Below are 13,161 nucleotides of genomic sequence, written 5' to 3'. Positions count from 1 at the left end.
TTTAGAACTTTTCAGTCTATGTTTTTATTATTTGTTGTACTGTTCTAATAGAAGTATATTTGTATGCATGTGATGACTGGAATGGATGCTTAATTGGTGATTTGGAACACGTTTAGAGGGTGATCAGTTCAAGGTCACTGAGGATCAGTTGGGTGACCAGCAGTAACAAGAAGAAAACTTTGAGGAAGGCAAGTGTAGCAAAGGCCCCTTGTACCTATGAACTCTGCAATTCATATACATGCATGTGTTTAAATTTGAATTGCCTTTAAGAATTTTACCTAGATTACTACTTGTATCATATATCCTTATTACCTATGGTTTGGGATGCATTTTGGATAGTTGCTGCAGTGCTCAACATAAAATAAATATTAAACATGACTAAAGGTTTACGCAACATGTTAAAATGGTGCTTCCTAGCAACTCTTAGAGGGTTAGAGTACTGGGTTGAGTGCTCTAGTGCCTCTCCATAAGGACTTAATCCTAAAGCGGCCACTCAGGAGGTTCTGTACAACCCCAAGTGTCAAATGGCTCTGACTTTAACCTGTTAACTAGATTGTACTAGCTCGTCTATAGTTTTCCGTAAGGGCAAGAGGGGGGCAATAGTTGGTATGTTGCTTTTCCTACTAGGGTGTGTACCTTGCCACGACCATGAGTGCAACTCCTGGAGGAGGGCCACATACGGCTAGACAGCTAAAACCTTAGCAGCTACACTTGTTAGTACGACTAGCGAAGGGTTATGTAGTGAAACCCTGCCACGCTTCCTTGGTAGAGGCGATGTGGGCTTTGTAAACCCTAGCATTGGAAATCATGGCTCGATGGGTAAAGTTGTACAAATTCTACAGAATTCTTTAACCTGTTATAACAGCTGGGCTCACGAATACGAGCGGCCTAGATCCTTCATGATTAGTGGGTACTATAGATGGTTGGGAATTGACATAATCTTGATTATTCATTATCACCACTTGGGTTGGGTTTATTCACTAAAGTAGTGACACAGGTTTAATAAAACTTGACTAACTAAAATTGCTTACCGCAGTCAAACCGTGTCAAGCCTTTGAGCCTCATAGATCCCTTTGTTATACTTGCTAAGCATGGTGAGCTTACACTTGTTTCACATTAAATGAAAATCCTGGATGGGTAACATATGTCATATATGAGGAGTTCCCAAAAGATGTCCATGATTTCTAGATTGATGTTCACCGGTTAGAGTCCCTGTGGTAGTTTGGGCTTAGTTTTCCACTTTATGTAATAATGTTGCTGATGAGTAAGACTATGTGATAACAATATGATGAGATATGCGATGTAATAAAGTATTTTACTTTGATATTATTATAATTTGTGGGTACATATGTGTTTGGACATCCTAAACGCACATATATGAGTACTTGATTTTGCTATGCAAAGTTGGGTGCGATAAATTAGCATCAAAGCTATAACTGACCGTAGGATGATAAATCTAGTTAGAAATGGATGTTTTTATGATCACATTATCTTTATTTTGTTACTTTTAGTTTACTATAAATTTTTTATTTATATTCTGTCTATTATCTGTTGCAAAAAAATTATCTTGTTCTAATACTCAACCTTTTCAATTTTATAGATGGCCCGCACCAAGTTGATAGCCCACAAGCGTACCATTGTGATGCCAACAAGGAGGACGAGGTTCATGCTGGGCAAGCGTGTTCCTCCACACCTAGTTGAGGCATTGAGGAACATGGCGGAGGAACCCCAAGAGAAACAACCTATGGAGGTGCCCATAGAGGAACCTCTAGAGGAAAAGCTAGAAGATGAACCCATGGATGAGGAGACAGAAGAGGGTCCCATGTTTGAGGAGCTCATGGAGATAGAAGAATCTGATGAGGAGCCCATGGAGGAAGATGAACAGGAGGGTCAGGATGAAGCTGGTGATCCTGAAGATGGTGATGCTTCTGACAACTCTGATTCTAATGATGGGGGTAATGATGGTAGTGATGATGGAGATGATGGTGATGATAGTGGAGATGATGGTGATGGTGACGGTGATGGAGATGGTGGAGATGACGGTGATGACTATCATGCCGCACTACTAGCTAAGGGGTGGACCATAGAGATCCACTATGATTTGCAGGGTGATGCCTACTACCACCCAAAACTTCTCTCCCTTGTATGCCGCTACCACACCAGATGCACTGTGCAGTACCGGACGGAGCACTGGACCCACCCCGACTACACCGGCTTCTGGAAGACGGAGGTGTACATCCGCGAAGGGAGTCGGGTGCGCTACATCCACCGTGCTATCACAACACGGCTCACACGTGCAGCTGCCATCCGAGATGCTGCTAGGCAGGCGTTGGTGGTCAATCGTGACCGCCACTTCGACGACATTGCATGGGACGAGGATCGCTATCTTCCTTGCCGTCGGAGCGGTCAATCCACCTGCAACATCGCTACACCACTTGGGGAGGAGAACTTCAGGCTTAGGCCTACTATGGTGAACTTGGCTCAGACCAACACTGACTTGGACCAGACCTTGGATGAGCTAGATGCCATGGGGAAGGCATACCTGCAGCTTGCACTTGAGAATGCCATGTTGAAGTAGCAACAAGGTGGTCCTGATGTGGAGGCGCCAAGTATTCCTGCTGAATCACCCCCAAGGAACAGAGGAGGCCATGGAGACCCCAACACCAGCACCAACATTGACCCATAGGAGAATTTTCCACAAATATATAATAAACACGCATAGATGTGCGAGAGTGTGTTTAGTTTCTTTTCTTTTTAATGGTTGAACAATTATCACTTAAGTGGTTGGATGATTGTCATGATGGATAATGTTTGATTTGAATTTTTGTCATGCTTGTGGTGATTTGTGGGCATGTCCACAGTCATTTAGTTTAAGACTAAGGCTTAAGGATAATATGAATAAATAGTTGGGTTTCTTTTTATCCTACTGTCCGTTCTGTATCATTCTGAGTAGTCCACCTTTATCAGTTCATATCTCATGTCCTGGATGTTCAATGGTCATGAAAATTTAATGGATAAGAGTAGACTTCTATATCTTTCTTTTGGCTCTGGAATCACCTCAATACCTGTTACGGTTTGTGAGATATAGCTATTGCAAGATTGATGTTTCTGTGCTGTTAGAAATCTGGAGCAGTACTGATTATCATCTATTTTTGCCTAATTAAACTTTGGAATCTAGGAATGTATTCTAAATAAAAGTTATAGAGAATTTTATAAGCTTTCTAGAAATGTAAACTTCGTATTCAGATGATAAACAGAGAGCAAGATATGTTCATTTTACTGGACTGTTGTCTGACAACTCGCCAGAAAAGTTCGGACTGCTTATCTTTCTTGTATACGTTATATATCTCTTGACTTTGGTTCTATATCATCTACCTTCAGCATGCTGTTATTTCTTAAATATCACATATCCTGGACATATGAGACTTATATAATATATCTATAGATGGTGAACACCAGGAGGAACAACCAAGGGGGCGAGAACTTGCCGCCACCATCCCCTATCACTATGGAGCAACTGATGATGATGCAAACTCAACTGCTCCAGTAGATGGCTCAGAACATGCAGAACAATGGGAATGGAAATGAGAATGCACCCCCTAGACAAGAGGGGAGAGTTTCTGAAGGGACATCCGCCTGTCTTCAAGCATTCCACTGATCCTCTCTAAGCTGATGACTGGTTACGTGCAATTGAGAGGCAACTTGAGATTGCAGAACAGCTGCAGGGGGCTGCACTTGACTGGTGGGACTCTTTCCATTTTGGGCGTAATGAAACTAATCACATCATTTGACAAAGAGTTTCGCAGTGCTTTCTGCTCTCATCATGTGACACGAGGCATCCAGTCCCCTCCTCGCCGGTGCTACCACCTGCCATACTCCCCCCAGTCCCGGGGCATCCAGTCCCCCAAGGCCGCCGTTATCAAAAGGAAGAACAGTAGTGGATAGTATATCATCAGTGAGATGCTGGACAACTTAAGGATTAGATGCCTTTAATACTAGATTAGACATATGCATCATGAAACTGATGAACTGTAAACTGGCGGACAACTCTCCAACTGTGAACACTGGTGCTCCTATTGTGAAGGCGTGGTACAATTATTGCCATTTCTCTATAGCTATAATTGTCACTTTGATCTGATCGCATCGAATTTTACTTATTTCATTTCAGTTGGCATCAGTTCGGTCACTGAGGTTTACTATTGCAACATGGTTTTAATTTCATATACTTTGCAGTCTCAACACTCGTACACCAAACGATCTAAGCCTGCCCAATTCATAATTAATAATTTCTATATGCATAAAACTGTTTAAGTCTTAGTTGAGCAACCAAATGAAACTGGATACGGATCTTGTTATGCGGCCAGTTGGGACAGAGATGGGACGGCGTGCTACAGTACTATGGAGCTACAGTGCCCACGGGGTACTGTTCACAGCGGTGGCGGCAAGGGTTGCAAGGGCGCTGGGGGAGGCCGACCACGGGGTTTCGCCCACGGCCGGCAAGAGATAAGGGATTTCCTTCTAATCTCTTGCTTGATTATAGATTGATACATCTCCTCTCATTATATAGAGAGGTCTGACTTGGCCCCTAAGCAAGCGACTAATTAACCCTAATGGGCTAAGGTCCAATAGACCCTTGACTCCTCTAACAGATCTGGACAGGGCAAAGGAATTCTAGCGTTCACTTCAGAAATACTTGCCCCGTTCGTTTCGCTAAAATTTAGCTTATGCTGATTTATTGTGAGAGGAAAACACTGTTCGTTCGCTGAAAAATACTGCTAAAGAACTAATACCATGACAGACAAAGCAACAAAAATGCATTTCAAGCTCTCATGCTCTGAAGCTCAACAAATTGTGGTGCAAATGAAATAATTAAAAACAAAGGCTACAACATGGAGGTAAAGTATAACGAGCAATAGTCCTCACATCACATAACGATGAAAGGCAAGACGTCGAGTGAATACACGAGTTCAATCCCAACAGAAAAAACACTAGGGACTTTTTCTGTCACACAGCTAATACTAAACCGTAGACAAAGCAAAAGATACGTGGAGAAAGAAAAATAACTTATAATTTGAAACAGACGGGGTAAGAGATAAGGGAGCACAACTGTAGCTACATTAAAACATTAAACGGGTCTAAGCTAGCGCATGTTTATTATAGCATTAAATAAAGCGTATAACATAACTGCAATTCTCTAGATCCTTACTAAAAGAGCAAAACGGCAGGGAACTTCTCAGATCTATGGAGCTTGATGTTCACTTTTCATGTCCAGGACAGCTTATATACCACATACTATATGCTAAAAGAACTATGATGACCGAAGCACTTCACACAATCTCTTGACCACAGGTAGACAAGTAGCTGCAGGAAGGATTACATTTTCAATCTAGTATGCTCTAGAGGCAATTACATATAGCATTTCCCTGTGCCAGATGACCAATAAGATGCCCAGTCATTCTTGAATTGAATAACCCAGAGAACATCTGGTATCAATAACAAGACTGGGGGAAAACACTACTTTATCCAAGCAAGCAAGCTACAGGCACTATGGGTATGCCACATGAATCAGGAAAAGAGCAACAAGCTACTTGTTGTCAAGGGCGTTGGCGCCCAAGGTAGCAGGACCCCGGCTACGAAGCTCGTAGCCTGGATCGTTAATGGAGTGGGGTTTATCCCCTGAGCACCCAATCGTGAGGGAGGTGAGATTGAGAGACTGAGGGAGATTAGGAAATTGTTTGCTATCGCTTGATCCCAAATGAGGACTGGTACACGCCTACTAAACAAAAGGAAACAAACTCCTTAAATCTCTTGATTCTTGCCCTCTTTAATCCTCTTAACTCTTGCCTTCTTGCTGATCCCTGGAATTTTTCCGCTGCTGGCGCCATCTAGCCATCTAGGTGTCTGCTGGCCCTGGTCCTGCGCTCCCTGTGGGAGTAATGGCGGTCCCACATGACTCTTGTTCTGTAAGATACTAATGACCTCTTGAATGTCTTCAGCATAAGCAGTAGAACCTGCTAGATGAGTTATTGGTCAATGGCATATAAATACATGGCATAACAATTATATACAGGAGAACTGGAGGAAAAGCAGGGAGCTATGGCAGTACTCTTATCCAGTGTTTGTCGCTTGTTGTCTGTCAAACTATTTTTGTTCCAAACCTGTTGATCTACCAGACACGTGGTCACAGTCCTTTTCTTGTTCATATCTATTATTTTCTACCTGCAATATCGGTATTGCCTTCACAAGACCTGTAGGTTCAGTATAGTTGAATAGGCATACTTTCTGATCAGGTAACTAGATTGACTGCAGGTAGAATTGATAAATGGGTAGAAGCTTTATCTAGATTAAGGCTCCAGGTGAACTTTTTTAATTTATGTCACACGTTCCATAACAATATTGAGGTTTACATGAAATAAAAGATTAAAGGACATCAAATGAGAAGAAGTGAGAATCCACAAATTTTTGACCAGTTTTCTTGCTAAAGCTAACACATGGGAGCAGAAAACTGCAATGCCTTTTTCCCACGATGTAAAACTCCTTCCAGTTTGCAGTGTGCAAATATTTAATGTTTTGGAGAATGGCAGTCTCCAAAGCATATCTTTGACCACTATTTTCTATTAGAACATAGCCAAACATCCTAACAAATTTATGTTTTATGAAAGTACTTCCAAGACAAATCTATACACATGATAAGTTTCTAAACTAAAAACTTTAAAAGTTAACTATAATCAAAGCTTTAAAAGTTGAACCCACGCTAGCATTAAAGAATTGCAATGTGGTATCAGATTATCAAACAAGGCATGAAAGCAAATCTTTAACACAAAGGCCTAAGGTTGTCATAACACAACATCATTTCACCAAGGTCCAGAACTAGTAATGATAAACAATTGAGCTTGGAGCTCTGATCAAGTTGATAAAACAGTTAATTCCTTGTTGTAAGGAAAGCCAATAATATCACTTGCCATCAAACATTAAAATTACATTGGTGTCAATATTAAAACTGTAGCATTGGTGAACCACATAATCATGTTCAACTTTCACCAGAAATACTGGACAGAAGACAGAACTGATAAAGTTAATCAGAATTGATCAGATGATGTACCCTTCACAAGCATCCCTTTTTTTGTATTCAACTACTAAATAGTGTATACTATGTCGTACCTTCAAAATTTTCCTGCACAGATTTGTCTTCAAACAACTTTTGTATCTCAGAGACAGAAGAATCAAGTTTTGTTTTGTATGTAGTTTGCCTTTCCAATGACGACATCTCTCTTTCAAGATTTTGAGACTCCATGTTAGCCTGGTGAAAAGTAAGAAACACTGGCAATTGTTACAGAAATCTAGATATATTATAAGCTGATTCATTACAACTAAGGTGCTTACACTTTCAAGCTTTCTCCTCAAGGAGTCAAGTTCCAAATCCAAATCTGAAGTCTCATCTTTGTGTGATTCTTTTGCACAAGAAATATCCTGAAAAAAATATTGTATACAAAGTCATTTACATTACGATAACATGTGAGATGAGGGAATGAAGAAAATGTGAAATAAAGTATCACTACATTCATTAACATAACAAAAGACACGCAGGTTTATTAGTTACTGCAAGCAACAACAAAAATCAAGCTTAACCGATGTTGAATATAGATTGGTAATTTTTAAGATCAGTGTGAATAATGGTATTACAATTATGGCATTCACCAGAAAGGCCAGAAACACTGGTTTCAACAACATCAAACTTGCAAGCCTGTAAGAAATTATATTCAGTTAAACAAAGCTCAGTATTTTATGCCCCTTCTCAAGAAAAAAAATCCAGCAGTTTAGAAGATGCTCTAACCAATATTGAATCCACAACCTCTTCAATTTTATGACTGCAAAAGAGTGTGTGGGCATCTGTAATTAAATGTTTACTGTTTACATCAATAAATAAGCATCAGATTTCTAAATTATGAACCTTCATGAACACAAATGAAACTTTTCCACAGTAATGCATGTAACTTAAGCATGCTGGAGTCAAATCTTTAACATTAGGATAAGGTGCGTACATCTTCAGCGGCCACAAAACCTTTGGGTACATCGAAGCAATGCAGTAAGCAGAATTTCTCCCAGTTGGCCATTCTCTTATCCAGTCGATCCTTTATGACATGGTGAATAGCATTTAATCCCTGCAGAGAAAACATAGAGATACTTCTACTTAGCATAAATAATGGTCCTGCTGGTCCAAAAAAAAATGTCGAAACAAGAATTTGCAGCATAATAAATGTAGAAGAGAAGATGTGATAATAAATGGCAGCATAAGTTAAACAAATTAACTGCCAAATGTACTAAAACATGTTATGGAGCTTGCAATACACAAGTACGACTGACTAAAACATTCAAAGAACCCAAGCATCTAAGTGCAAATGCTATGGTTGGAAGCTTAGTCCACTCTAGATCCCGATGCACACAATGAAGTCATGCATTTCAGTTCTCTGTTTTTTCACTGTGAAGCTCTGCAGACAAGCAGGAACAGAAATGTGCATATCACTTAGCGAATCAGCTAATGGTCTCCACACCACTACATAAAGAACATCCAGGGAACCTGATAACATGCGGGAGGAATTTGAATTCAGGTGCAGTGCAGAACAACTTCCAAGTCTCGTTTTAACCATATTCTAGGAACTTCGTTCAGTATCCATGTACACTTAAAATCTGGTGGAGAAGAAAGTTATCGAGTCTCAGGGCATCAGCGCACACCAAGGTACTCAAATATTTGACACAGTTTAAAGTTCCCAAATGATTAGCGAGATGGTATTAACTAGCAAGGAACATGAATTAAACAAGGGCAGACAACCAACTATCCATTCCATCCCCATATCCAAATCTAACCCACGAATTGAGCAGTATCGATTCATGATGCGGAATCCGTCGCTTACCCGCTGGAGATCAGTGGCCTTCTCTACAGCCTTGGCGGCGCCGAGGACCCCTGGTGCGGCCGCGGCCCTGGAGAAGAAAAGGGACAGAAAAATGGCAAGTTAACAAACCTAGGTCGGCGGCGAATGAGGGGAGATAAATCGGCTAAACAGAACACACACAAAAAGATACGGAGGGAACGTAACTGGAGGCAGTGCTCGAAGGCCCCGGCGCTGATGCCGGCAATGATGCCGTGGACCTCGTCGACGAAAAGCTGCGGGTTCAGCCCCAGCGCCGCCTCCGCCTCCGCCGCCGCAACCGCGCTTTCGTCGCCGTCTTCCATCGCCCCGCTTCTTCTTCTCCCGAGTCTTCTGAGCTATTGGATTATGGGGGGCCGCCGCAGATCTGAGTGCCGACTGCCGAGTGGGGAATGGGGATGGCCCGTTGCCTCGTCGACGGGTCGAGGGTTTTCAAATTTTGCGCTTGGCCAGTGTTTGCTCTTTGAGAAACTGGTGTGTTTGTTTGGAGGCGGACTGGCGGAGGGAGGCCCACCACATGGAATGGAACTGTGGTTTCGATATATGTGCATAATTTTTTTTGTTACTACAAGTTATGTTTATATAATTTTTTGTTTGCTTGTATAATTTTTTGCTCACTGATTCTGAGTCAAAATTTTATGTTTATATAATTTTCTGGTAATTGTTTACGTGGATATTGTCGGCTTGCATAATTTATTCTTGTAAAATTATGTGCGTGATAATTTGGTTTACCCAAGTTATGTGAACATCTTTTTGCATACATAATTCCTTCCATATTCTTTTTGTTTTTACAAGTTATGTAAACAATTTATGTGTATAATTTTTTTGTTTTACAAGTTATGTGTATAACTTATGTGCTTGTATAATTTTTTGCTCACGGATTCTGAGACAATTTTTGTTTTTATATTATTTTCTATAATTGTTTACGTGAATATTTTTGTCTTGCATAATTTTTTTCGTAAAATTATGTGCATGATAATTTGTTTTACCCAAGTTATGCGAACATCTTTTTGCATGCACAATTCCTTTTCACAACCTATGTGCATTTTTTTTTGTTTTTTACAAGTTATGTAAACAATTTATGTGCATATTTTTTGTTTTTAAAAGTTATGTGTATAACTTATGTATTTATATAAATTTCTGCTCACAAATTCTGAGTCAAATTTTGTATTTATATATATTTTTTAATTAAACTCGTTGTGAGAGTGGGAAGCGCATCTAAACTCTAAAGTGGTTGAGAAGCACGCAGAAAAAAAAATGAACGGGCCTCCACGTCCATGCGTCCCTTGGCCGCTTGACCTCAACACGCTCATTGACGAAACCAGAAATGGACAGGTCACAGCGACATCAACTAAAAATGGAAAAGAATGGGAGAATGTCCGAACGTTCACTGAACAATAATCGAGTGAATGTTCGCTAATTAGTGTGGTCGCGGCCCAGCGCCACTAGTTGTGGTATATTCTTTTGGACTAATAATTCGTATACTCGTTAAACCTACCGCTACAACTAGCTCACCATAATACACTTCAAATCAAAAAAACCATGTGTTTTATACAATTTCAACACATAAATTTTTTAGCACCATAGGATTAAGATCCAATAGCCTCCACCCTTCTTCTACCCCCAGCCTGCACCCTTCTTCTACCTCCAGACAATCACAAATCATAAGATCACAGATCATAAGAAATAATTTTTTTCTACAGAAGGAAAAATCACAGATCCCAGAGGTGTTTATGTGTTCGTTATGACATGTGGGCCCCAGACGTCATAGATATAAAAAAATCCATGTTTTTTTTTAGGAAACACATATGTGTTGCATAACATTTCTGAAAAAAAAAACTAACGAGCTTATGGTAAGATAGAAGTCCTTGTTCACATGAATTTGCAGCCTCCATAACCTGCAACGGGAAAAATGCCACACGTAAAGATATATACCAAAATGCATCTATAGAGTTGATCATGCAGCATGTGCCAAAAAGTTTTTTTATACTAACAAAGTATAAAAAACAAAAAAATCTGAAGACCATCGACGGATCGGAAGAAGATCGATCTTACTGGGATCAGCAGTGGTAACAACGCCGGTTTGTCCGAAGTCACAGTCGTACGCATGCTGGCCGTTGGACTGGAAGTAGAGGTTCATGGCGTACGCCGCGTGGCCCTGCACCGTGTCCGGCTCGTAGCAGACGCCGCCTGGCCGGATCGCGGCACAGTCGACGCCCTCTTGGCCGCACGCGAAGTCGATGTTCTCCTGCAGCACCATCTCGTCCGCCGCCGACTTCGGCACGCACCACTGCCGGCGCCCAGCCGCCGGCGCCGCCGCCGCTCCTGGCGAGCTCGGCGCGGGAGTCGCCTTCGCGCTCACCGGCTCAAGGGTCTGCGTGCACGGACCGATACATTCGCCGGCTCATGATCAGTGTGGAACGAACTGAACAATCGTTCATGGCGACCGTACCGTACCATACATACGTACCTCCGGATCTGTAAAGATGCCGACGTCGTAGACCGGCGTCATGTCGCCGCGGAACAGGCCGAAGTTCCTCTCCGACACCGGCCCGGGCTTGAGGTTCTCGTCGAAGAGGGAGAAGATGGAGACCTCGAAGGTGCGGTTGGGCATGAGCGGCGTGCCGACGCCGGAGCCGAGGTGCCGGATGGCGTTCCTGTTGTAGTCGCGGGCGAGGTCCGCGCCGACGCCGACCTCCCAGTCCTCCCCGGCCGACGGCCACCCGGTCTCCGACACGACGATGTCGACGTCCCCGAAGCCCAGCCGCCTGACCGCCGAGTGCACGGCGTCGAGCTGCGCGTCCAGCATGTTGCCGTACACCAGCCCGGAGCCCTGGTCCATGACGCCGTCGTTCACCCGGAACAGCGCGAAGTCGAGGCTGCTGCTGTCGTTGGCGAGCCCGTAGAACGGGTACGCGTTCACCATGAAAGGCGCGCCCGTCGCGCGGAGGAACCTGAGCATCGGCCTCACGATGGCCGTGTCGTAGCCGTCGCGGAACCGCGCCGCCGACGGCTGCTCCGTGGTGGTGAGCACCCCGAGCGAGTGCGTGGTGGAGACCTTGACCCGGCCGTGCAGGGACGCGGTGACCAGCGCGGTGTGCAGGTTCTCCATGGCCGGCACCAGCGCCAGCAGCAGCGTCCGGTTGGCCTCGGTGGTCACTTCGTCGCCGACCAGGAGCCGCGAGATGTTGGTGGCGCCCACGTACGGCGCCACGTTGTCGCGCACCCAGCGCCGCGCGAAGGCCAGGCTCACGAGGCGCGGGACGACGCCATTGGGCACCGTCACGTCCACGGCGATGCCCCTGCCGGCGAAGGCCTGCAGCAGGACCGGGTCGGCGTCGAACAGCCTGACGCGGTCCACGATGGTGTCCCGGGCCAGGAACCGCGCCACGTCGGCTGGCGCCGGGAGCGTCGTGCCCCGCGTGCCGTAGTTGACGCCGATGCCGCCGGCGTCCGCGCCTGCGCGAATTGAAACAGTGTCAAGATCAACATGGCAGGCACAGCACGGCGACGAGGAGTAACATCAGAGCGCCATGATTAATTTTATTTTACCTGTGATGGCAGAAACCAAGAGCAGCGTTGGGAGGAGGATCTCGAGCAAGACGGTGCAGCGTGTCATCGTGGCTAGCTTGGCTGCTGCCACCTACTGGCTACTACTACAGTCTACTACTAGAGGTTACTATCACCAGTAGAGTGACACTACTTGTGAGACGGCGAGAGAATGGCTTGCAGCTTGCAATTTTTAAAGAGGGGGAGAGCTGGGCAGAGCACCGGTGCCATGACCACCATATCAGGCTACGCTGTTGCGTGATGCCGGAGCAAGATGACTGTTCTTCGGCAGCTTCAGTTTGACATGGATGCCTTTCTTTGGCTATGGGTTACAGGCCTTACAGCTTCACAGGTTCGTGCTCAGCCATGCCGGCCATGAACTTGGTTCTTTTCGTAACCCTTTTACTTGCCTGCATGCCATCTTTGTGCCTTTCTTCGCAGTGACTTATGGGACAAACAGGCGACACTAAAGTTTCAGGGCAGTATTGCAATCGGCTTGTGGTGTGCCGACAGGTACTATCAACCTCTAGAGAGCCCATGTGCCTATCCATCCGATATGGCCCACTAAACTGTCGTATCCACACCAGATGGAAGACTAGTCGGCTTGTGGACGGCCGATAGGTATAGTACTACCCCGCAGATTTAAATGTTAACTCGCTAGCAACCAGTTCAGAATTCCGATCAA

At 44.0% G+C, this 13,161-nt stretch overlaps 1 protein-coding gene and 1 pseudogene across 1 annotated transcript; both read right to left on the bottom strand.

Annotated features, from left to right (window-relative positions):
- Positions 1-5,799: 5,799 nt before the first annotated feature.
- LOC136492542 (protein MIS12 homolog) lies at positions 5,800-9,232 on the bottom strand (annotated as a pseudogene).
- Positions 9,233-10,471: 1,239 nt separating this feature from the next.
- LOC136494702 (glucan endo-1,3-beta-glucosidase) lies at positions 10,472-12,560 on the bottom strand. The gene is made up of 4 exons (XM_066490871.1): positions 12,480-12,560; positions 11,398-12,386; positions 10,983-11,301; positions 10,472-10,825 (listed from the first exon to the last, which is right to left on the bottom strand). The coding sequence occupies exons 1-4, from the start codon at positions 12,544-12,546 to the stop codon at positions 10,800-10,802; spliced, it is 1,401 nt and encodes a 466-aa protein (XP_066346968.1). The 5' UTR covers positions 12,547-12,560; the 3' UTR covers positions 10,472-10,799.
- Positions 12,561-13,161: the final 601 nt, after the last annotated feature.

The sequence above is a fragment of the Miscanthus floridulus genome, chromosome 11, assembly GCF_019320115.1.
Source record: "Miscanthus floridulus cultivar M001 chromosome 11, ASM1932011v1, whole genome shotgun sequence".
Classification (NCBI taxonomy): Eukaryota; Viridiplantae; Streptophyta; class Magnoliopsida; order Poales; family Poaceae; genus Miscanthus; species Miscanthus floridulus.
Note: the sequence above shows the minus strand (reverse complement) of the source record. Positions and strands in the feature narration are given on the sequence as shown.

What these genes read in the sequence shown, in the direction of transcription:
- LOC136494702 (XM_066490871.1), bottom strand. Translation starts at nt 12,546, where the DNA reads ATGACACGCTGCACCGTCTTGCTCGAGATCCTCCTCCCAACGCTGCTC. An exon ending in GCATCTTTACAGATCCGGAG is followed by an intron (nt 11,302 to 11,397) that starts GTACGTATGTAT and finishes CCGTGCACGCAG; the next exon opens with ACCCTTGAGCCGGTGAGCGC. An exon ending in TGTTACCACTGCTGATCCCA is followed by an intron (nt 10,826 to 10,982) that starts GTAAGATCGATC and finishes TTCCCGTTGCAG; the next exon opens with GTTATGGAGGCTGCAAATTC.